This window comes from Stegastes partitus, unplaced genomic scaffold (assembly GCF_000690725.1).
Source record: "Stegastes partitus isolate 25-593 unplaced genomic scaffold, Stegastes_partitus-1.0.2 Scaffold268, whole genome shotgun sequence".
In the NCBI taxonomy this organism is placed as follows: Eukaryota; Metazoa; Chordata; class Actinopteri; family Pomacentridae; genus Stegastes; species Stegastes partitus.
In genome coordinates this window covers 566,888-593,048 of record NW_007577999.1, presented here as the reverse complement: position 1 = coordinate 593,048, position 26,161 = coordinate 566,888, and the positions used below count along the sequence as shown (strand labels likewise).

Here is a 26,161-nt window from a genome sequence, read left to right as displayed (position 1 = left end):
CTCATATTTCGTCCAGACTCGGTGGACACACACACTTTGATCTACATTTGCTGCCCCGAAGACTGAACTCTCACAAAGCAAAAGTCAAACATATGTCATAATAATCAATGATAGCTGATGTTTTTGAAAAGAATCGTGCACGAGTGTAGACTCAGAGCAACACAACAGTTTGATTACATCTCCACTAGAGTTAAAAGGAACCGTACAGCACAAACAGATGCACATACATTAAAGTTTACGGTTGCGTAACTCTCTCAGCCTGCCGTTATGTGATCCTGTTCTTACTTTGTGCTTTTGTTTATTGTCTACGGATTCTGATTCTGCTGCTATTTACCGGCGCTGAATTGTTCTGCAGCATTTTTTTTCTCCCTTCAGTTTTCTATTCTGTGTTGTATTGAATAATTATTTACTGTCTATTCTGGTACCGACGGCATCAGTGTGGGAACGTGGAGTGAAAACCAGGGCGCAGACGAGACGCAGAGAGTAAAGTTTAAAGGCGTCAAACTTTAAACCGCACTTTCAATAAGGCTCCATAAAAGCGACCCGTAATGACACGGTGAGAGTAAAGTTTACTATTCTCCACGTATATCAGCCGTCCTGTCGGGTTCTCTGTTCGTTCGGAGGCTCTAACCTCCCCTTCGATCCTCCACCGACAAAGCACAGAGGGACGGAGGAAGACAAGGTCAGAGGAAGACTTTTAAATAAATCTTTCCATCCTGTCCACGGTGCCATAACTAAAACAGTTGCCTAGCAACGCATTCCATACAAATGCCTTCTAACAGTTTTACATACACGATAAGAAAAAGAAAAAGAAAAATCCTGCACGTTATCAGTGACTTGCAGTTACTTTATTTTGTAGGTTTCGCTTGGAAGACCTTTATTTTGAAAGTGAATGATGCACGCTGTGGAGCTTGTGCACAGGAGAAGACGAGACGGTGAATTTGTGCACAGAGTCAATGCTAAATCATATTTTTGGCAGTTTTGTGTAAGTTTTGCATCCTTTCAGTCGACTCGTGTAGCCGGATCTGTCTCAGCGTCAGCACTGATCAAATGTCCATAAAAATGTTAAAACTAAATAACCAACAAATTTATTTAAATCCAATCATAGTCATTAGAACAGTGTCCCAGTTATAGATCCTTAAAAATCAGGACTCCATCAATCCTAATATATGTTGTATTTTGATGAGATGTTTATGCAAATGAAAATATAGTAAAAATAAACTTGGATCCATCCATTAGACAAATCCAAAAACCTAAAAATTTATTGAATTACATAAAAATGCTCATTTTAGCCGACATGAATAATATCGACTATTTCTGATGCAATATTTTTATTAATATAAAAGGTTTATTCAAATGTACTCTAATTATTAAGATGCACCAGGAATAATCTTTATGTTCAAGTAAAAAAAACACGTGAATAAATACCTTTAAATGCATAAATAAAAGTCAGGGACTGATCTCACCTTGTTACGTATTAAATCAAGACAATAAAAAGTAAAACTCACAGAGAGCGACCAGAGTGAAGCCACCGCACCGTCCTGGGGTTAGAGTTTTAAGAAGCTGGTCTGGACCTGGTGTCGCTTTATAGAGACTCCACATCGGCCTCCATGCACACCCCGAAATAAAGTCTAAAGGTGGAGGATTGTTATTTTCAGACCTTAAACCCGTCTTCGTAGGGCAACCACCAGCCAAGCCTCAGCCTCCATCATGGAGGTCTGTGGGCACAGATGGGGGCAACAAGGAGGCCTCGGACCAGCTCACCTTGGGAGGCAGCATGGAAGCCAGCAGGGAGAGTGACGGAGAATAGCTCCATGAACAAAGGGCTGATTATGAGACAGGAAAGGAAAGATGTACCTTAATGTCTGGACTATAAGCCGCTACTTTTTCCATGAGGTTCCTCTCGTACTGGGCAGGATTGCAACAAGACATCATCAGTGGGATGAAACTAACCTGTCTCACGACGTTACCTTTTAGTGGATGAACAATCCAACGCTTGATGAGTTCTGCTTTACAATGACAGGAAGAGCCGACATCGAAGGATCAAAAAGCGACGTTGCTGTGAACTCCTGGCCGCCACCAGCCAGTCATCCCTGTGGTAACTTTTCTGACACCTCCTGCTTAAAACCCAAAAAGTCAGAAGGATGGTGAGGCCTCGCTTTCACAGTCGTACTGAAAGTCAGGATCAAGCGAGCTTTGGCTCTTCTGCTCCACTGCGGCTTAAACAACGATGCGGCTAATTTATGGATTTTTACGATTTTACCTCGAGACCAAATGACGTTGAGAGCGACAACGACAGAGAGACTGAAGAAGTGATGAAGTGATTCTGTTCAACTCTGACACTGAAGAAGACGACTTTAGTGGTTTTAGGAGGAAGGTGAAGATAGCGATCAATGACTTTTCCTGGCAGGATGCTGTAGTTTTATTTCCTTTACCAGCCGTGTTTCAGGAACTGTTCAGAAAAAAGCATCTACGTCTTTGTGTACGTTACCGGTACGTAATCTTTCTGTGTAAATATCTCATGTTACAACAAGTTTGGCCTGTATATGTACAAAACTTGTGTTTCTGATGAAAGTTAGTGGGTGCGGCTTATATTCAGGTGTGCTCAAATTACGGTTTGTTCACAACAGGGTCCCAACATCTCAGCTGTCAGTGGGCGAGAGGCGGGGTTCAACACAAAGAGATGCTCACACTCACGCCTACTGCCGACCTACAATCACCAACTAACCGACCATACACGCCTGTCGACCGTGGGAGGAAGCACGGAGCGAACACGAAGAACTCCGAACAGAACCGCCTTCCAGCAGGTTCAAACCCAGAACTGCTGCGCCGCCGGGCCGCCCACTGCCCAACACGCCTCCCGTTTATGTTCTAACCGTGTTGTTTTGTCTCTCTCTGCAGAACACTTCCACACAAGCAGCACACACACACTTATGTTCCCCCCGACATAAACACACACACACCGAAAAAACTGAATGTCATGAAAAATTCACCTGCCTAATGACGCTTTTGTTTCAGTCCGGGTAATCAGCCCGCACAAGCAGATTGCTGGCTGAGTGATAATTAATAGAAGCAATCTGCTGCCTGTCAAGGCAAAAACAGCACTTCCAGACCTCCACTTATTTGATCTCGGTGAGATTCCACCTCTCGCGACTCCTAATGGATGCCGGAACCATCAATCTACACAGCAGGGGGGGCGAGCCGGTCCACTAAACCTGGCGCTTAATTTCCACCATTCAGCATCATCGTGCACATTAGGAGATGGCCTGAGAGGACCTGGACTCAGGGTCCCGCTGAGAACAATGCACCGGGAGATGGGGGGAAGGGAATTAGCAGAGGCAATTACTCAGCTCCGGATTTGTCTGATAAGGTTCCTTTTTCTGGAGACGATTACATAACAATCTGCTGCAGCACCAACGTTCACCTCCTGGGCTGACCTTACACGATATATCCTCTCAACGCTCCCAAAAAAGTTCCTGCGAACAACATTTTGATAGCTTTGTGGCGACAGAGACGTCTGCAGGCAGATGGAGGCAGGGAGCGACGCCCGAGAGACGAGCCGATGACGTCGGAGGTGAAGCCGGCGGAGTGTGACGTGAAGGAATTAAGAGCCGTTCAATTAACTTTTTTTTTTTTCTTCCCCTCTCCGCCTGCCTCAGAGCAATCGTACGGCGGCCTCAGAAGGCAAACGGCCAAACAAAACATTCAGATGCAGAGGTGAGCCGATCTCTCGCAGACGGAGAGGTTTTCTTCTGGGAGGTGATTAAAGACGTTCGAGAGGAGTTTTCTCTTCAGAAGGTTTAACAGTTAAAAATAGCAGGCCGCTTGCTTTACAGATGGAAACGTTAGATGTGAATCTCACCCTTGAGGGGATTCATGGCGGCGGAGGAACGAGGTATCCTTGGACGAGTTACGATGATTCACAGAATTTATCCATATGTGTTTTTTTTACTTTCTCCTGCGCTGAAGGCCGTTTGACTTCAACACAACGGCTACAACCATCCTTTAGTCTCTATGAATTATTCAAGGCGGCAAAATCAACATCATCTTGGAACTTATGGCTTTAATCAATAACTTTGCGGTTAATGCAGGTATTATTGTAGCTTATTGGCTGCTAGAACCTGACAAACAAATGACTCTTAAGCTCCCACAGCTGACCTCTTTCTCCTTCGCTGCTCCGCTTCCATTAACTAAACCTACGTCTACGCAGCTGTCGCCGTTTCCATGCTCGCATTGAAACCACGTGTTCAAGACGCGCCACGGCGTCGTCTGCCCGTCCCGCCGCCGCCGCTGCAGCCCGGTGGGAGGTCTAATTGGAGCAGATTGAGCTGCTGTCCTGCAACATATGGTTCACAGCCCCGACAGCGCAGCACAAAAGGAGGGAGATCCGCGCAGGTCCCGGCCCCGTCACAGGCCCGCCAGCTGGGTCGGACTGCGCGGCTCTCCGCGGTCCCCACCCCGCAGCCCCGGGCCAGAACGCACCGCGGGGCGCCGGATCTGTCTGCAGGCGTCGCTCTTGTGGGCAACAGTTAATAGGATGAAAAGACATTAAGCAGGCTTTAGGTTCCTGTGTGAAGCTAAACAGGAAACTGATTTCAGCTGTGTCGATCAAACATACTGTAGAAATATCCACGTAATAAAAACACAGTAATATACGTTTTGCAGCCTTGACTCTATCCACGACTTTCATGTTTCCATAAGTAGAAGGTAGAAGGTCCACTGAACGCCATTAAAGAATACATGCAAAATATTTGTTGCTATTTATTACAGACTTTTATACAACGTTAAATACATTTTCTGATAAGTTGACGCACTTTTGGTTCCAAATGCATGAAAAATGTCCGTCTTTTTATATTTAAAATAAAATAAATCTTGAAAAATTAAAAAAAAAACACCTGTCACCTAAACCAAATGGCCCGGAGACCCCAAAAGTCCTGAATAGGGTTAATTTTACACAAGATGTGTATTTTTCTTGTGTTTCTGGTGTATTTTTTGTTATTTTTCTTTGATTTTTAATATTTAAAAAAGGATATTTAAATGTGTACAAACTGTAAAACTACACATACCATAATAAAAATATTATAAATATATGGATATAATAATAAAAACTATATTTGGACAGATTTTACCAATACTGACCAACAAAGTTAACATTTTTCTCATGAAAGTTTTTGGATTTCTACAAAAATATCGCTTATATAACAACAAATTCTTGCAATTTTTAAATATTTATCATTCAGTTTAGAAGTTTATCTTTAACATCACTAACATCTGAAAGCACACTGAACTTTGGGGCTTACAAAACTATCATTTCAGTCGAGTTTATTGTTAGTGAGCAGCAAATAAACGATGAAAATAAGAATGAGCTCAAGTAAAGTGACGCTAGTGAGGAGATAACTACGCCATGCATCAAATACTGGAGGTGCTTTTATCTAAAATTACAAGAAACAACCTGAAATGTTCGCCTCGTTTAGTAAAAAGCACAAATGCAAGATGAATATTCCTATACATCACATTAACAGAATGAAGAAAGAACGCAGCGCAAACAGACTGAGTAACATCCTTGGATTCTTATTGGACGGTCGTTTCAAGGCAAAACTCCACAAGAGGCAGATTTTTCATAATGAAGGAACATCAAATAAAGTACGGCTGCGTCACGAGCACAAAGTGTAACCGAACCGCTCTGTACAAAAACACACACACGACCCTGAGACGCACACAGTGGATCTACTGTCATTATCCCCGCGCTGCAGAATCGCTCACATTGTCAGTGCAGCTGCTTCATAAAATGCTGCTTGCTTACAGATTCCCCTGTTTTGCTCGCAGCTTTGGAAGAGCTACTCATGTCAGATTGTGTCGCGAATTCATCTTTCGTGCGGGAAGCGGCGTTGTCTACTTGGGACGGCTGAGGGTTGAGGTGAGGAAGCGTTGGAAAGAGGCGGAGGACTGCCAAGTTGTGTAATTCTGTTTCTCCCAGAAGGAAAAAGGCTTCACTTGGAATTAGAGGAGGAGTAATGGCATCCTCACACATCACAAACTTTTTGGCACTCCTTCATCTATTGGCTTCGGGGACTTTTTAGCAGATGGTGGTATATACAGCCTGGCTCGAACAATTACTCTTGCTCTGCTTAGGCGCTATTTTCAGTTCTATAGAAACAGAGATGAAACACAAGGCATCGATTACCCACAAGCAGCAGATATAATTAGAAAAATCAAAGCTATTTTCTTTATTTTCCACCGTTGCGCTGGAACAAAGGACGGGCGGCGCGAGCCAACAAGCCCGCTACCTGATGTGTGATTAAAACTAAACCTTCCCCAGCTAGACGAGGCTTTTCATTTAGGCTGGCGCAGGACGCGGGTTTCATTTTCTTCCCTTCATCTCAAACACTTACAACTCAGGGAGAAGTTACCGGAAATAACAAGCAACAGGGTCAAGCAGAAGCACGAACCTCCGGCAACTTTGGGAATCCGTGCAACGACGCCGCCGGTTCAACATGCATGACCGCTTTGCACAGTGATTAGCTCCACCAGTGCAGACAGGGGAAATCAGGCACGGTTTGATTTTCTCTTTGCAGCTTTCCTTTCATGTCCTTCGCACAACTGCTGAGCCTTTGTCCGGAAGTGTGCACCAAGTTTCACATTTGTGCTGTTCATCAGAGGCCCTTTCAGACATGAGCTCCTTTCCGTTAATCTGATGGCAGCTGAACACGTCAGAATCAGTCACAAACAGGTGGGTCTAGTTTCTGCATCACTTCAACCAAATCTGAACTGCATGTTAACACGTTAACAGATACGACACGCTGAAGTGACGTACTTCAGGTTGTGTTCCTTCCAGGTGTTTGTAGGAGTATTTTCTCTGAGTTTAATGAACACCTGCAGCTTCAGACAGCAGCAGGATCCATGTGGGCCAATCCAACGCCGGTCATTAATTACTCGTAATTAAACGTAATCCCTGACATGGAGGCTGGATGGATGAGGACTTAACAGGTGAGCTGACACACATGAGCTAAGTTTGTTACTTAGCGATCGTCCTCAGATTGAGTCCTGATCGCCGTCAGAGTCATCAGGATATATTTAGGGTCCAACAGTTCAACGACCCTATGGACACCCTTGGGTTTATGATTTTTCTTTATTTTTCAGATCATTGAAACACATTTTTGAAGGCCTAAACATGCCCCAAAACTCAATTTGATATGTTAAGGGACTTGGACATGTCACTGCCAAAATGGCTCCACAGCGCCACCTCTGAAAATTTCAACGGACTCCTGTCACAGGCATGTTTGGCCTCGAGCTACGAACTTTGGTAAGCATATGGAGGAGGTCAGGACGAACAAAAAAGTCGCCCAGCCCTAAGCTCTAACATGCAACACGGCTCAACGGCGCCCCATAGAGTCCCAGCGTTTGGCTTAGATCTACAAGAACCAGTACACATGTGGAGCAGGTCGGGACGCACAAAAAAGTCCATCAGCATGTTTTCGCAAACCCAACAGGAAATCTGCCATGTTGGAAAAACGGCGAGCATGACGGCCCATTTTCGCTCATTTTCGGCCATTTTCAACATCTATCTCCTCCTACAGTGACGGTCGCACACACCTGAAATTTGGTCATCACAAACTACAGGATGTGATCATTACAAATTAGTAAAACGGTCGGGAAAAGTCTGACGGCGTGGAAATGGTGAACCGTGAAATTTGGCCAAAACGCCATAAAACGAGACCTGCCCTGTAACTGGCCTGTACGTGCTCTGATCGGCCTAAAACTTTACACGCGTCCTCCAAGTCCGAGCCAGAGCATGTTTCCGCCACGGCCCAACACGCACGCTGCCATGGCTCGCCATTAAACAGGAAGTGGCTCGTAACTAGGCCGCACATGCTCCGATCGGTCTGAAACTCAACATGCTGGATTAGAGTCCCACCTGGAGCGCTTTTCTGCCGAACCCCGACGTGCATGAAGGCCGATAATCGTACGGCAAGGACCCGACCAGCTTTAATTTTATTTTACTGTTGTCTAGGTAGCAGTTAGATTATCACCACAGAATTTTTCTAACTAGCTTGATCAGCTTGCTGCTCGTTTAGATTTGGTCTTTTGTTGTGTCACCGTCCAGTCTTGCATGAATGACAAATTTCGCACACGTCCCGCCGCTCCCTCCATCACTTTGTGCGATCGAAGCCGGGAGTAACATTAACATAAAGTGACCTGTGCGTGACAGACAGAACGGCGTCACTTCAAGAGATTGATGAAGCCGGTGATGTTACATATTCCACGTCTAGAAAGGGCTTAAGTGACCTACCGTCTGAATACACTCTGGGTAAAGATAGAAGCAGCTGGTGCACTGCCAACGTGTTGGAGTCGCTATAAAACCTCTGTGGACGCTGTGTTGTTGTTATTATGTCAGAAAGTTGCAGACTTGTTGGACCCTCGGTCGGATAATCCCCCTCCAAAGACAGCTTCACCAGCGAGCGGACCTTGAGTCGGGATTGTTCCGTCAAACTAATGTTTCCGAGCCCGAATGTGAAAACTCGCGGCCACCTTCCCTCCTGGTTTTAACCCACTTTGGAGGATTGTGAGAAATATCGCAGCCGATCGTTTATCGCACCTCCCTCCTTATCCTCGTCCCCGCTCTCCACTGTCCATCCATCTTTCAAAAAAAATGGGACAAATGGAGGCACTGAGCAAAGGAGAGAGGAAGGTCATTTTAAGTTCAGTCATCCACATGAAAGGAAGAATAAAGAAAGCAAGTCAGGAAAAAAAAAAGAGGAGAGTTAATGATTTATGCTGTCATTCATGTGACCGTGCTGAGACAGTCCCTGCCTGATGATGCATTCAGTGGACTAGATCACTCCATCCGCTTATCTCATCCGGATGAGTGGACCTATAATGCCCCTCCACCCTTTCCCACTTGCCAACCTCCCTCCACTTTTAGCGGTTTTTATTTTTTTATTAAAGCAAAGGACACCGGACACAAAAATGAGGATAAGTGACGAGACTTGCCAAGGTTTAGAAAACTTGACCATTTGGCCACATTTTGAAAAATGTTCATTTGCGGCAGAGAGCGCCCACACAGCGGAGGGATTTATACGTATTAATAAGATAGCAAGGACACAAACAGGTCAGCAGATGATGAAGACATCCTGTAGGCTGTGAATGTGTGAACAGATGACAAAAATGAATCCGTGACTGAAACCCTGTGTTGTGTTTTCCACAGCTGTCCAAGAATGACGGATATCTCTAATATGAGCTCATCTATTTTTGATTGGCACAGCTGATTGAATTCCATTTAGAGCCGCTGTCACTATGTCCTCGTTTCAAACCCGCGGATCTCCCTCGGCGGGTAATCAAGCTCTTTGAAAACTGTTTGATGAAAGAAATTTGGCCAGATCATTCAGGAAAACATTGCATAAAGCAGCTCTATTAGCCCACACAGCTGAAAGCGAGAGCGGCGGCTTCACACCGGCTGAACGCGGCCGGCATCGACGGACCGGGTAACGACACAACAGAACAGGTAATAATTAATGTGACTGAGGTTAATAATCCAGGTTAATAACGACGTGAGGGAGGAATTCATCAAGATCACAATGAATAAATGAAGCTCATATGTAGCGATGGCTAACTGATGCTTCTTCAGTCAAAAATGGACAAAATCAAGCGTGATAACCAGCTGAAGTGAAGGCGATCAGATGCCTTTAACTCAAAGCAAGTCCAGTACCACCAGGACATCTTTCAACTCTAACAACCGCAGTCAAGCAAAGCAGCCGCACGAAGCTGGTTAATGACTCCATAAGTCAAACCAGCGCTACGGTAACTGGTTACGAGCATGTTTGATGACCAATCACGAGCATGAGCAGATCCACAGCCACGTGCTCCAGCGCTGACACAGGCCCGGTGGAGATGAATCAAACAGCCGCATATTTCTCATTTCAAGTAGAATAAACTGTGTTATAATTATTAGGGGAGAAGATGAAGGATATGCATGTCTGACAATGTACTGCGCCGTAGCTGTAGTGCCTGGTTGCGCCACCAGGTGGAGCCTCTTACTGTTTAATACTGTAGTGACTGCAGACTACCTGCAGTTCCATGTTGGCAAGCAGAGAGCATTGTGGGAGTTTTAGCAAACCATGAGAAAGTGTTCTGTGATGGTTAATAGCTACCCGCCAGAGCTTTCATGTTGTTAGCTTCACGTCACATGACCATAGTGAATGTAAATCCATCAGGCTACGCAATTATCCTATTATCTATTATCTATACACCTTAATCCTTACTAGGGTCATGGGGGGCGGAGCCTATCCCAGCTGACTCAGGGTGAAGGCAGGTTCACCTGGACAGGTAACCAGTCTATCACAGGGCTACACTTAGAGACAGACAACCAAGCACACTCACATTCACACCTATGGGCAATTTAGAATCACCAATTAACCTCAGCATGTTTCTGGACTGTGGGAGGAAGCCGGAGAACCCGGAGAGAACCCACGCTGCACGGGGAGAACATGGAGACTCCACGCAGGAAGATCCCGGGTGTCCTCACCGGGACGTGAACCGGCGACCTTCTAGCTGTGAGGCAACGATGCTACCAACTGTGCCACCTTGCAGCCTGCAATTAGATTCACTGAATTCATTTTGTGTTATTATTAATTGATAATGTTGGCAACTATCAGCTCAGGAAGTCGTTCAAAATTTGCATCCCCAGAACAAACCATAATCCTAAACCAATGTGAGGAGTTTAAAATATAATTGAGGCAGAGAGCAACACTGTTGTTGCAGCCAAAGCACGAAGGAAAGCTGAAAAAAAAAACAAACCAGGCTGATTGTGTGAATGTGTAACATCACTGCCCTGCCATTAAGACGCAAGTAAACCTGACTGTGATTACAACAGCGTATTCTGTTAAATGTCGTCTATTTTTATGCTGCGTAAGTCAGTTCTAGCCGCCCTGTTCTTTCAGCTGCAACCCTGGAAGTGTCGAGCAAGAAAAGAGCAAATAAAAACACATAATGCAAACCGGTAACCAGGCTTACTGCAGATCTTATGAGGTCAAACATGACAAGGCCTCAGTGATTTATCGGTCTGCTCGCGAGAGAAAGACAACGGCTTAGACGCTAAAAGTTGCTGCCCTCCTCCCGTCCAACATCAGAGAACTGATCAGTCAGTAGGCGGCATGTTTATATGATATCTTGTACACAACCTGCTCTGAAGTGGATTATGTTTAAGGGTTATCGACGGGTTAAACCTTATTTAGCATCGCCAACATCAGTCTGACTTTGTGGCAGCTGAAGAGAAGTTTGATAAAACTTTTGGTGGAACAAAAGATTGATGGAAAGAAAAAAAGGCAGCAAGAGGGAATATAGGAAAAAATCCAACAAACACATCCAAAGAGCAGGAAAATAAGAAAAACCCTGAACACAAGAGGAATCGGGAGAGGAGAACGGGCAGGAACACACGAGGTAGGCCGAGGTGACGACAAGGAGGTGAAAACAGACAATCACAAGAGTGGCAGAGCCTATAAAAAATCGAAGTAAAACAGGACACAAACGAGGACTTGGAACTGCAGAAGAGACATTCTTGAGTCACCGCTACTTCTAGTCACAGTTGTGCTGTTATATTATATTATTATAACCTGTATTCCAGCGAAAGATGAGCCACAGCGAGGAAAAATGTGAATGAAGGAGGTTAAACACATTTATCTAAAATCAATGAATCGGCTGCTTTGAAAATATTAGCCAACAGTAATGAATGAAGAAGTCTGAGCTGAAGTGATGATATAAATGTACGTGTATAATCGAGTGTGTTTTATGCTGTTGCTGCAAATGGATTCTAATCCCACAGACACCAGAACAGACGGCAGCTTTCCTCACCTGGTGATCTGAAGGTCCAGGCCTCGTCGTCGTCGAAGTGCGTGTCTCCAGCCGTGAACCTCTCTCCGGGGAAAAAGGCGTGCGCCACGGTGCCCCCCGGCCCGTCGAACGGATATCCGTCGTTGTGGTCGGCCTTGGTGAAGTCGATCTGGATGTCGGCGTCGCTGCCGGCCACCTCGTGGAAGTTGAGCGGCGCGATGTCGCTCCAGACCTTCAAAGCGTAGTGCATCAGGGCCCGAACGGTGTCCCTGCCCAGCAAGGCCGAGTCCTTGGGGAAGGTCCTCACTCTGAGACAAGAAGGAGGGGAAAAAAAGGAATATATTAAATACAAGAGGGAGTAGGAAGAAGGGCTGAGGGGGCGGAGGAGAAGAAGAAGAAGGGCATGGGGGAGTTGAGAGGCAAAGAAGGAGATGAAGTGGCTGATGAGGAAAGTGAACAGGAGACTTGACAGAAGAATGAAGCGAAAGTGGGGACGAGAGGGCAATCGAGAGACAGAATAGGCTGAAGGAGGAGAAAGAGGTAAAGTCTGCGAGACGAGAGACGAGGAGGAGGAGGAGGAGGAGGAGAGCATCGAGCGTCCTGGTGCGACACATCAGAGATTAACATGAAGCTGCTATTCTGGGGACGGCCACTCGAGCAGCACTCCCGACTGTTTGCTGATTTCCTCTGAAAGGTGCTTCAGTGTGGCGCCAAGAAACGAGCTGGTGGTGCTACAGGTGGGAGAAAAGGTGCAGACAGGTAGGAGGTTTATTCAAATGGAACAGGAAGTTGTTGGTATTTGGCGCGACGTCGCTGCTACTTTGGTGATTCTATCAACAAGCCCACAACAAACCCAAAATATAAAATAAAACCTTTAATTAATCACTCCCCTGCCAGTTAAATTGGGATAAAACACTGGAGTTTATTGTGTGTTGCAGCACTGGTGAAGCAGTCGGCATTGATCTATTAGCATATGTGAGTCCTACAGAATCTGTTGTCCACAGCTGCTTTGTGCCGTCACTTCATTAAATTCCTGCAGCCATCTGAAGGCAGCAGTGATAAATCTGCACCCTCCGAGCAGAACGCCGTCCACTGTTTGACCCAATTAGATCGCATGCAAATGAACCCATCCCAATCAGCGGTGCACATGTCAGAGGGATCCAAACACCACTCTGTTGATCATGTTTCAGCAAAACTGGCTATTTCATGTTTTATCCTTGAAATGCATTATTGTGCAAACGCTATGATGCCACCGTTTACAGAAGAAGTAAAAGTGAATTAACTGGGCTCGATGTGGCCGTAGAAACAGCTTCATAAACACTCTGTGTTATTTATTTCTATCATCACTGCGAGCTAAATAAAAACACATTCAAACACATCTGCTCTGAAGGTCCCATACGGGCAAAATGAGTTTTTATTGTGTTTTGTTTTATTTATAAAACTGGAATTGTAAAATTAAAGTTGTGAAAATGTGCAGACACTTACTGATCCCATTCCTCTGCGTCTCTGCTTTACAAGCTAGTTAGAATCTAATCACATTTCTATGTAAACACAGAGGAAGCAGTCGTCCTCCAGTTAAAGACCTCCATCACCCTCACTGATTGCTGCCTCTAGATAACCCACTCAGAATGAGCAGCTTTATTTACTCGCTATAGCCGCTTCTGCTAACGCTAAAACGTCTCATGCAAAACACACTAAATGTTCTGCTGCTGGCTGCAAGAGTGAACACAAGAGTCTTCACGCACTCCCAGCACCTAAAGAAGTGAACATTGAAGGAGAAAATACTGAGTGTAACGTTACCATGAGCTACCTCTGTGGAAACTGTAAAGCCATGGGACAATCATCCATCCATCCATCATCTCTACACCTTAATCCTCACTAGGGTCATGGGGGGCTGGAGTCTATCCCAGCTGACTCAGGGTGAAGGCAGGTTCACCTGGACAGGTAACCAGTCTATCACAGGGCTACACTTAGAGACAGACAACCAAGCACACTCACATTCACACCTACGGACAATTTACAATCACCCATTAACCTCAGCATGTTTCTGGACTGTGGGAGGAAGCCGTAGAACCCGGAGAGAACCCACGCTGCACGGGGAGAACATGGAGACTCCATCCGTGTCCTCACTGGGACGCGAACCGGCGACCTTCTTGCTACGAGGCAATGGTGCTAACGGTTGCAGCTATGGGTCAATCAGAAATGGGAAATACTTTAAGAGCAATTTGAAATGAATAAACAAGGACTGAGTCGATGTGCAGTCTTAAGTCAGTCTTTGACATCAGCTGGCTTCTCTCCTACCCTCTGTGCTCACATATACAGCATTTAAATACAGCCCACTTCCCAATAAACCTGCTCTCATTAACCTATTTTTCTGCTTTCACTGTCACACAATGGAAGTATAGAAGAGACACTGAAATGTGGCTCTTTAGGACCACATACTTCAGAGCTAACTACTAATTTGTAACCACAACGGTGTCCGACAAACTCACACGAGTTACAAAGAATTGTTGTTCTGAGAAGCAAGTAAACGTCCAGGACTTATTTATGCATGTTTATGCAAATGAGCATGCATCAGAGCAGAATCAGAGAGAGTCTTCTTCCTGAAGAAGGTGTGGAAGCAGCAGCTGAACTGTATTTAAACCACCAGATACTGCAACAGCCCGCTAAAACTGGCATCTAGTCACAGTAAAAACCACCATCTTTGCATTATTTTGAACAATTAAAAGACACATCCTGGTGCCATTCATTAATTTGCTTTTAAGGGGGCACAGTGTGGGACCTTTAAAACAGGAGAGAAAAGACGAGAAAGTCCAGAGAGAAGCCGCTGAAGAAGTGAAAAAAATAAAAGAGAAACAGGAGAGGGTTGTTATGCTGGAGATAGCGGCAGAAGAATTGTACGAACACACAAAAGCGTAAAGGTCAACAACAGAATGTCTGCCACCGGGAGAGGCCTGCACAAAATTTGCTGTTTGCATATTTTCTCCGACTCCCCGGGTTTTGTATTTCATGCTCAGGTGATCTCGCCGCTCACATATACTGATAATAAAATCAGAACACAATGTGCATTTGAAGAGATTATGGCATCAGCTTTGGGGAGCAGCTTATAAGCTTTTCACTGTCTTTTCCATTTCCCTCTTCCTTATTTAGTTTAGCACCACCTTAACATCTCTAAAGCTTTTTCTCTCTCTGACAGCTACAGTAGAGTAAAGAGGAAGCCACTCAGACCTCATGCTAAGTTTCTCCACCCCTCTCTCCCTCCATCATATTCTCCTCCTCTTCTTCATCCTCTAATTGTCTCTCTTATCCCCTTTCTTTTCTTTTCACCCATCAGTCTTTTGCCTCCTCCTCCTCCTACTTCTCTGCTTCTACATGATGCACTTGGCTTCTTTCTCCCCACAAGAGCACTTTGTCTAAATACAAGAAGCAATTTGGCCATTGCAGGCTACTCTAGGAAATTTAATCAGTGAGTGATACTGACAGAGTATCAGCAAAGTGAGTGCCGCCTCATCTTACCACCACAGCGGGCTTACAACCTGCTAGGAAACGATTAAATGAACAAAGTGGTGTACTGAGAGGGATTCATTTTTTAAATTAAATGTACAAAGCAAACAAGACGTAGCCGCTACACTGAAATATGTCTACACAGATGGTGGCGATACATACATTTTTGTTAAAGAACGTGCTGTATATCATGTCCTGGAAATTGCCTGCTTTCAAGTCACTTCTTTTCCAGCCATCACACCACCCATTCTGTGCACTACACCACTATATCAGAGGTATTCATTTTCCTCCGTTTATTGGAAAGCCGGAGTTTTCTGACATTTACGGGCCTCTTTTTCAAGTGTTGCGGCGTTGCATCAAATGAGACCAGACTGTAATACAATCAAAAAAGAAGCACAAACGTAGATATTGATTCGCACATTGATTGTCGGAGACACACCTGAGGACAAGCGGCTGAGTTCTGAAAGCTAAAGAAAAACATCTAAAGACTGAAATAAAGAACGAAACAAAAAGAGGCAAACACCAGGCCTCACATGTACCTGCACCAAAGCAGACATGACCATCTGTCAGACCACCTGCACGGCTCGCTTCTGCTGCAATTCACATGGACGAGGCAATAAAACCAAAAAATCTGGATGAAATGAATGAATGAGAGGAACTGGAAGCTGTGCAGGGAGAGTTGAAGGTGAGCACATCCAGAGCGAGCCGAACTTCAGCTGAGCTGTGACTTTTCATTAAATCCTGGATGAACTGAGCTTATAAATTAATTCTCTCTTACTCAAGGGACACCACACTGTTTTTCTGTTTGGTTGGTGTTTTAATCCCTATTAAAATACATTTTTCCTCTCGAGCACATGCAGCGTCTATCAAAAGTATTCACCCCCGTTGGAAGTTTTTTTTTCCCTTTTCAACATTGAATCGTGGTCGATTTAATTAGATTTTTTTTTTTGGACAAAAATTCACAAAAAGTGTGCTTTGACATCAAAATTTGTACAAATTAATGTCAATTAATTAAAAATACAAACGTAAAATATGTGGTTGCTTCAGTATTCACCCCCTTGATTCAACACAGATGCTGATAATTGGTGCTGGAAGTCACACATTTAGTAAAATTTAGATCATTTGAGGTTAGTGAATGTAAATGACTGTAGTATAAAGACCCCAGATCCAGACCAAGTCGATGAGGAATCAGTGCTCAGTGCTATGACTACAGTTGATGTACAGTTAAATCCATCGTTACGAAATGGAAGGAATATGGTAGATGTGTACATCCTCATAAGCTGAGTGGCCGTGCAAGAAAGACAAGTAAGGAAAGCCACCAAGACGCCTGTGACTCTTCTGAAGCAGTTACAAGCATAGAGATGTATAATAAAGGCCAGATGTCTTAAGGCAGCGTTAGAACGGGATCACCGTCGGCCATCTTGATCTGGTGAAGCTCTCTGGTGGAACCTGTGGTACATGAAGGTGAGTGATCTGCACAAATACTCTGACCTCGCTGAAATCTTGACGGATTTACAAACGGTTTGGTTTCTTGTAGCTAAAATTCAAATGACAAAAACACAAATAAAATACACAATAATTAAAATACTAATTGTTGCTGGCCATGAGAGCATAACATAATTATCCATCAGTGCAGAGTTATAACTACACCTCTGATGTTTAGAACAAACCAAACCGTTTGAAAATTGGTAGAAAATTGAGCAAGTTATGGTTGTTTAAAAAGTACACGCACCACTACAACACGATGTTATGGGTGAGCGAGCGGACCGTACCATTGGCCGGCAGCACGGACGAGACATCTAGCCGTTATTATACATATCTATGGTTACAAGCTTCAGCAGCTGAGGAGATGTGCAAACAACAACTGCTGCCTGTTCTTTGTTAAAGCTTTATAGGAGAGTGGCGAAGAGGAAGCTAAAATTAAAGCTTGCGTTCATCAGAAGGAGACAAAAGTTAAGGGTTAGGGTTCAGAGTTGTGTTTGGTGGACACCAGACACTGCACATCTGTGAGGTATGGTGGTGGCATCATCATGAGGTGGGGATGCTTCTCTGCAGCAGGGCCTGGAAGGCTTTTAAAGGTGGGTTTAAAAAAAAAAGGTAAACGGACTGCACTTATAGAGCGCTTCTCTACCTTTACAGTGTGTTTCTCATTCACCCATTCACACATTGATACACCGACAGAGTCGCCATGCAAGGTGCAGCAAAGTCCAGATAACTACTGGAACAAAGTCTGATGCAGTCTGAGAGAGAGCTGCAACTTGTAGGCAGATTGCTTTTCCAACAAGACAATAGCTTGAAGCATACAGTCAAAGCTATGGGTGGATGTTCTATGAGATAAGATAAACTTTATTGATCCCTCAGCTTGGAAATTCACACTATAGAGGCGGCGTGAAAGCCCAGACCTCAATCCAATTGAAAAATTGTGTCTAGACTTGAACAGGGCTGCTCACTAATCATCCACGTGCAACCTGACAAAGCTTGAGCACTTTAGTAAAAGAAGAATGGGGTAAGATTGCAGCGTTGAGATGTGCGAGGCTGATTGAGACCCGTCCACATCGGCTCAGTGCTTTAATTGTGGCCGAAGGTACGTCTGCTGAATACTGACTGGAAGGGAGTGAATACTTATGCAATCACTTACTTTTATGATTTATAGTTTCACTTTGTTGAAATCACCTTGACATCTGAGTATCTTTGTAAATTCTTGTTAAAAAAAAGCCAAATTAAATTGGCCATAACTCAGTGCTGAAAAGCAACGAGAGGGAAAACGTCCAAGGGGGTGAACACTTTTACAGGCACTCTGTTTGTCTATTAATTTTCAGAAAATAGAATAAACTGGTTCCTACAATACACAAGACACATAAGTTTAGCTATAACCTGCCAACAGAAACATCCCAGAACAAACTGGTGTTGTCCTAACTGGGGGGTGAGCCAGTGACTGGGGGTGAATAAACCTAATGGTGAAAGGTTCATTAGTGAAAAATAACCCTTAATTGTTCACTCTGTAATGATCTCTTGTGCTATTCACTGCTGGTGGAAGCTGACCTTTGACATGCGGGACACAAACACCCTCCCTGTGCACAGGAAGTAACGCACATCGAATATAAAATGCCTTTTAAAATCCATTATCCGCAGTTTACAGCTCACGGAGCTGCATTGAGCTCTGCGAAAAGAGCTTAATTAAGCTGTATTCAAGTGTTACGTGTAAACCAAACATTTGCTGCTGCTCCCGCCTTTCATTAACGAAGCTTAAACTGGTGAAACACGGCGAGGCTGTGGCGATGAAATAAAAGGTATTTGTCGGTGGGATTAGTCCTGACGGCGATCGTACCAAACAAGACGTGGACATTTTTTTGACAGTGCTGCAGTTACGGTAAATGGTCTGCACGTATATAGCTTTTATGCAAAGCACTAAATGATGTGTTTCTCATTCACACACATTCACACACATTCATAGACCAATGGCGACAGAGCTGCCATGTGAAGTGCTGCGGTTTGATCCCCTCCACAGTCGAAGTGTCCTTGGGCGGGGGATCGAACCACCAACCTTGCGATTGGAGGCTCTACCACCTGAGCCAAAGCTGCCCCACAACCGTTATATTGTAGGAATGTTGCAGGAATACGTGAAGAAGAACGATGAAGCTCATGGTGCGCAAACCTCCAACTCCTCAGCAAAGAATTAAGCTTCTGTTGCCACCACTGACTGGCTTCTTATTAAAATGAGGAAAGACGTGAATTGGGTTAACCACAAACACATAAAAGGCTGCAAGGTGGTGCAGTTGGTTAGCACTGTTGCCTCGCAGCTACAAGGTCGCCGGTTGGCGTCCCGGTGAGGACACCCGGGATCTTTCTGCGTGGAGTCTCCATGTTCTCCCCGTGCAGCGTGGGTTCTCTCCGGGTTCTCCGGCTTCCTCCCACAGTCCAGAAACATGCTGAGGTTAATTGGTGATTGTAAATTGTCCGTAGGTGTGAATGTGAGTGTGCTTGGTTTTCTGTCTCTAAGTGTAGCCCTATGATAGACTGGTTACCTGTCCAGGTGAACCTGCCTTCACCCTGAGTCAGCTGGGATAGACTCCAGCCCCTCATGAGCCTACTAAGGATGTATAGATAATGGATGGATGGATAAACACATCAAGTGATCTGTAACTGGTCTGGTACCAAGACTGACATATTCAGGACTTCAGCTTTCAGCACAGTGTAATAGACGTAATATTTGGCCTCCTTTCTCCTTTACGGTGCACATACAACGCTAGCTCTACAACACCAGCCTCTTCTTGTTTGATCGGTTTAGACAGGCTGATGTGGGACTGTCACACTGAGACTGTGGCGATCACGGTAAACATTTAGGTCCCAAATAGGCTTCAAGACTGCAGCGCTGTCACCACAAACAACCTCCATAAAAAGTCCCCCCGTCGCTCCCATTTCTTCTTTTCTCGAATCCCGGCTAGTTAAAAAAACCAAGTGTCTGTCAAACGAATCATCTGCTTGACATTTCTTTTAATTCACAGTCAGATTCTATATCATTAAGGACTTCTTTCTGCCGACTCACTGCTCTGACTGACGTTTCTCCCCCACAGTTCTCTTTCTACCAGCCCAGGATTCCTGGTTGTAGTGGAAATACAGCCAGAAGTTTATTCACTGTTTGCTGGTTGTCTGGGAAGCTCTCAGGGCTGCTTGCTTGGGTTTCAATCTGGTGTAAGATTCAAAAAGATAGCCACAGTTTTCCAGAGACACTGAGCTGCTCATCATATACCACGCTGTCATCTCTTACTGTGTCTATCGTCCATTTCTAGTCACCCCCGGTGTAATTTTGACTTTTCTAATTTGGTGATTTACCGAACCGAAGGGGCCAGAGAGAGTCTGAGCTGTTGACATTCGGGTGAAAAGACGGGATGACTGTTTGTCCGGCGCTCTGAGCACTCAGGCTGACTCGGTGAATTCCTGCCAACCCCAACAGCTTATCTCAGGGGTCTGAGAGCTAATGCTTGCCCTCAACAAACAGGTTGTAATTCAGGTGAGCGCGGCCGGGCTGCGGCGTGTTTGCTAATGTGAGGAAGACCAGTTGTCAGTTAGTGTGCGTGCTCTCCAACTGTACGGGTGCTCAGAGACTCAACTTCAACTTAAAGTTCCTCTCTGGTTATTGACAGAACTCATAAAACTCATCTCTGTGTATTAAAGTCGCGTTATGATGGCTCAGATGTAACCTTACGCTGTTCCTTCCTTTATGATCGAGTGTCTGTCTTGCTCCTAGCGACGGCATCGACCGCATATTTTGCTAATGACATGTCTTTCAGCATGAAAAACACCAAATGAACATGCTAACGAGGTTAAAAAAAAAGAATCATTATTTTTTTCTTTATTAATTTCATACTGCACATGTCCAATCTTCACATGAACAAAAAAAAAGGAGACTCCGAGGAGGATTACGTGAGCAAGAAGTAGATAATGAAGGAGGAGAAACAAAGAGAGACGCAATTAGTTTGAATATGGAGACACAGGACGAGGGTGAGTGAGCAAAAACAGAAGAAGCAGAAACACAGCAACTCGCCTATCGCAGGAATAATTCTGACAAGTCCCCATGGCTTCGTCTTGCACAGTTCTAACTTTAGTCGGAATCACACGGCCCGTTCTGTCGCGAGAATGACGAGTTCCTCGTTTCAGCGTTTCTCCAGGCTACTACACTCTGAGGGATCAGTGATCACATAGACACATTTCCATCTCTGACATGGCGTCTGATGTCTCCGTTTCCTCACCCACCAAAAGTGTTCCTCATTACAAAAGCTTTTTTTTTTTAAAGTGGCTTCTGTTACAGACTTGAAAGGCGGTACAGAGGTGTGCGAGCGAGACAGCGAGAGGGAGAAAGAGAAGCAACTGCCCCCTTAATGCCGCCGGTGTGTGGGCGTAGAGGAGCTGAGAATTCAAGACGTTATAAAACTCTGATAATAGATGAATTGAAGAAGTGGTCATAATACTTCCAGTGATGAATGGTGGAAGTTTTCTGTACAACCAGTGGCTTCACCTCAGCCCAAACATTACATCTACATGAACTGAAGCTGATGAGATGTTTTTCCAGAGGAGCCCTAATGAGCTCCACCAGATGCTCGGGGCAGCGTGAACGACACCCAGGACAGTAAACAGTCTGCGATACATCCAAAGTGACTTACATCCAATCCCTCCGAGTTTGTAAAACACAGTGGAAAACCAAAGCAGAGCCAATAACCTTCACGTTTTGAGTTCAAACTTAATTATATACGACAAATTTTGAATTATAGTTGATGTTTTCTTCAAACTAATGACGAAAGCTGCGTTGGAGATGTTGGCGACAAGTTTTCACTACTTTTGTCTTTACTTAAAATGCAAAGTCATGATTGCTGTTTTTTGAAAACATGCATACTATTCCAAACAGTCCTGGTTATTTCTACCATGTCCTACAGCAGCGGTCCCCAACCACCGGGCCGTGGACTGGTACCGGGCCGTGGGTCATTTGGTACCGGGCAACACAGAAAGAAAAAAAACATTTCATTGGTTTATTTTTGTTTCCAGCGGAGTCTGCAGGGTGTTTTATTTTGAAAAATGACTAGCTCGTTGCATCCGTCTTGTTTCTCGCACTTGAATCTTATCAGTTTTAAACGAAGCCGTTAGTCTATCCGCCGCCGAAATAAACAAAAAAACAAACATGTCAGGAGAGCTTCTTTGGAAAGCGGGAGAGACTCAACACTGAGATGGAAGAAAAAGCAAACAAACAAGTACTTTTATTAATTTATGAAGCTTTTTAATAGAAACAACAATTATCTTTTGTTATGTGCGCGATGACCGGTCCGTAGAAAATGTTCTTGCTTAAAACTGGTGCAATAAAGGTTGGGGACCGCCGTCCTACAACATTCTCATTAACTATAAACTGAGAACAGCTGATGCACTGGTTCTTTAGTCAGGTACGAATCAATCGCAAGTCATGGCTAAAACCAAACAGCTCAGTAAGCTTGCTATCAGGGTCCATCGACAGGAGAGGCTGGTGAAGACGAGGAAAGGCTTTCAAGTGGCCACAAAGCAAAGCATAATCAAAAAGTTCAAGAAGTTCTACACTTTGAACAATCTCAAATGGTACGAAGCCAAACGTGACCGCTGCACAGAATGTGTGAGATGCAAAGAAGAATCCAAGGATCACCACCAGAGTCCATCCTGGTGAATCTGAGCAGTTCTGGTCCAACATCTCGGCGCAGAAACTTAACGAGGCTGGTCTCCTTCAACTCCAACCAAGAACAACGCCACTTCTCCAAGACAGCCACATGAAGGCTCGTCTAAACTTAGCACGAGCTCGTTTGGTCCAAGAAGAAAGCTTTTGGTCATCAGTTCTGCGGCTGGAGCTGATTGAAGTTATTTGGACGCAGGGACGAGGCTTTTATTTGGTCAACGAAAGCAGAAGCGTCCAAGAACACCACAGGCAAGACCAGCGGTGGAAACGCAATGCTTTAGGGGGCGTTGTTCAGCCAAAGCAAACAGCATCAAAGGATTACATTAAGAATCTGGAGGAGAACATCAGACGGTCTGCAGGAAACCCTTCGCCTGGACCTTCCCACGAGACAATGATGTAAAACACACAACCACAGGGGTCAAGAAATGGAAGAAAACAATAATATTTTGGGCGGGTCCAGTCCTGAAACCCATCAAACAAATCTGTGGAGGAAACTGAAAACCAGCGTGATGGAAAGGAAGCCCTTCAACCTCGATGACGAGAAGATCATCACGAGTGGAACGAAATCCCGGCGGTGACACGCAAAAAGCCCGTTAGCAATAATAAGAGTTGTCTGAGTGCTGTGGTGGAAAATAAAGGATTACTGAGGAAACTAACTACAAACCAGAAGTTAACACGATGTCCTTCTGCCTTTTGTCACTTGTTTATGTAACTGCCAGCCAGAAGAATCAATTGGTTAAATAAAAATCCACTAAAAAATCTAAATTTAAACGTGTATGACTAGTTTTGGACTTAACTGTACGAGTTCTAATGTGGTTTCATGTTACAGGTTCCTGGAGGAGCAGCTAAGTATAGGTACAGGGTGTCCACACAGGAGCTGCAGTATAATCTAAAGAAATGTATTCAAACTGAGCTAACGTGCAGTCAGCAGCTATCAGCAGAGCAGCGGGTGGATGTGCGTCGTCATGTGTGCCGTGGAGCTGGTGACGGCGTGAACACAAAGAAGGACTGACAGAGCGAGAGACGGAGCGAACACATGCAGCACATTACAGCCGGAGAGGCCCAGCGAGCTGCTGATAGCGATTACATGTCAATCAGCTGCCCTCCCAGTTAGACTGCTGCTGCCTGTGAGTCGGTCGGAGGGGCATCACTGGACCCACATGCTGCGGTAAATACCTGCAAAACTGATTAAAGACACTTTGGAATTAGTTGGACGGACGGAAGGCTGATTAAGGTCGACTTCATTTTCTTGACCTACTTAATTCGGCGGCGCGGTTCCTACCTTCGTTTGACAAATGAATGAGAGCAAACCGGGCTTATGTGCAGGTACACGCGACTGCTCGGTGTGTACTCACTTAAGCTGATACAGAAAGACACGCGCGCTCCTGTGCACACACATAATTTCCTTTTGCATTTCACCTGTTTGACTTTTAATTTCCACACGAGTCTCCCGGAGCTTCCCCCTGTGTGGACGCAGAGCGATGATTCAGATGAAGAGAGGCGGCGGCGAGGGAAGAAGAGAGGGACGGAGCAGAAGAGAAAACAGATGAAGAAACCTCTGTAAGACTCTCGGGCTGTCCCCCGCCTTCAGCCTCTCAGCAGGCTTCTACCCCCCGCGGCTGCGCTGCTCTATGGAGGCATGAGCTGACATCAAAAGTGATGCTAAAAAGCACACGTGCACGCAAACACACAGGCCCTCACACACACCTAATATTCACCTCCTGTGCTCCGCTACCCTCCGAAGACATAAGCTGATTACCCTGCAAATTGAAAGCTCATATGCCAGCAGTGATTCATGCGCTCATATGCATTTGTAGATGCAGACGCCGAGCAGCTCGAACACTGAGACACACTCACATACATGAAGTGTTTCAGACCCGCACCATGCATTAGCAAAGACTTCACATCACGCAGGCGCACATGCGTCACGTCATTCAGGCTGAAGATGAAAGACACCAAATTAAAAGGCTCTGCATGACTCTCTCCTCTCTCCAAATATCTCCCTCTACCCTCTTTTCAATCTGCCTCTCTCCTCATTCTCTGTCTATCCTGTCTATCACCAGCTCCACGGTGACGATGTGGAATCCGGGGGAAAAATATGTCGGCTCTCTAATAAGATAACGGCGCTACAGTTATTCTTAAGGTTCTACCAAGCAATTTCACAGGTTAGTGGCCTCAAATGGCAACCGGGAGATGACTGATAATTTATGAGAGATTTGAGCGAAAGGAAAAAAAAAGAAAAAAGTTTGTCCACGAGTGGAATCAACAAAACTTGTTGTGGGCGCCGGGAGATCTGCTGGAGAGGGGATTGGATGTCGATGATGAAGATGAGATGATGTAAAGTCGAACGAGTCAGAGCGTAAATGAAGAAGCTGACGGATGCGGGTGGTGTCATTAGCAGCCGTATATTTGCATATTTATAGATTGACTGCCATGAAAATGTGTGCAGACGTTCTTCATTAGTGGAGTAAGGTTTGTCCGTTTTCTCCGAGCGTGGAGCATCCAAAGCTGTCCAAATGGTTGAAGCCTTGTTGTGTTTCATTTCAGGTAAGAAGCTTCAGAACCTCTTTCATAACGCTCACCATCATGAGGATGCTACCTAATTTCTGGTTCGGATTAGGTGGAGGGGTTTTCAGATCTCATTTCGACCTGAAGACGAGCACAAGAAGACTTCAAAATTCTCCTAAGTGTCCCTTATCCGTAGAAGACTTGCTGTTTTCCATTTTGGCCTTACAGTCGTGGAGCTGCTGCTGCTGACTGAATTTGGGGATGTTCTTCCAGGTGGAAATTAAAAAAAAAAAATAGCCCAGGGCTTAAGGGATTAGGACATGTCTCAACAACCGCTGGATGAATTGCCATGAAATTTGGTAAACACGCTCATCTCATCCCCCCTCCCTCCCTTTAGGATGAATTGTAATGACTTTGTTGTTGCCTTAATTTTTAACCCGAGTGCCATCATGACATCTACAAGTCTGCTGTACGGAACCACACTTTGGTCGTCATGTTCAGCACAAATAGGTACATAAGATTTCAAGATCTTCTCATGCAGGTCAGAAAGCAGAATTTGCAATTAATGAATCAGATTAATCATGTAAAAACTCAGCTATATACTCATCAGCCACTTTATTAGGTACACCTGTTACAACCAAGGTATGCAAAAGAGCATCTCTGAAGCAGATGGGCTCCAGCAGCAGAAGAGCACATTCCTGTTAGCAGGAAGCTGAGGTTACAGTTCACAAGGATTCACCAAAACTGGACCACAGAAGATTGGAAAGATATTACTTGGTCTGATTTCCGCTGTGTCATTCAGATGTTTGGGTCAGAATTTGGCGTAAACAATGTGAACGCAGGGCTGAAAGGTGGCTCTGTGGTTACCATTGTTGCCTTGCAGCAAGAAGGTCGCCGGTTCGTGTCCCACTGAGGACACCGTGGAGTCTCCATGTTCTCCCCGTGCAGCGTGGGTTCTCTCCGGGTTCTCCGGCTTCCTCCCACAGTCCAGAAACATGCTGAGGTTAATTGGTGATTGTAAATTGTCCGTAGGTGTGAATATGAGTGTGCTTGGTTGTTTTAGTTTTAAATCAGAACTTAGAGTTTAAATGACACTAAACATGAACTGGATGCAGCTTTATTCAGTCTAAAGGT

At 44.9% G+C, this 26,161-nt stretch overlaps 1 protein-coding gene and 1 long non-coding RNA gene across 4 annotated transcripts in view; one reads left to right on the top strand and one right to left on the bottom strand.

Annotated features, from left to right (window-relative positions):
• The window catches only part of LOC103357701 (matrix metalloproteinase-17-like), an 87,312-nt gene that overhangs the window by 22,845 nt on the left and 38,306 nt on the right, over positions 1 to 26,161 (bottom strand). Inside the window, exon 4 of the mRNA XM_008282365.1 lies at positions 11,848 to 12,134. Coding sequence (XP_008280587.1) covers positions 11,848 to 12,134 — 287 coding nt within the window. The remainder of the gene's footprint in view (positions 1 to 11,847; positions 12,135 to 26,161) is intronic.
• LOC103357700 (uncharacterized) lies at positions 2,074 to 25,722 on the top strand. Of its 3 annotated transcripts, none has more exons than XR_520218.1 (3): positions 2,074 to 2,147; positions 17,177 to 17,181; positions 25,711 to 25,722. It is a non-coding gene; the product is annotated as an uncharacterized LOC103357700 (long non-coding RNA). The 3 variants fall into 3 exon arrangements; XR_520217.1 differs by having other exon boundaries at positions 2,074 to 2,166; XR_520219.1 differs by lacking the exon at positions 17,177 to 17,181 and adding an exon at positions 16,690 to 16,693 and having other exon boundaries at positions 2,074 to 2,166.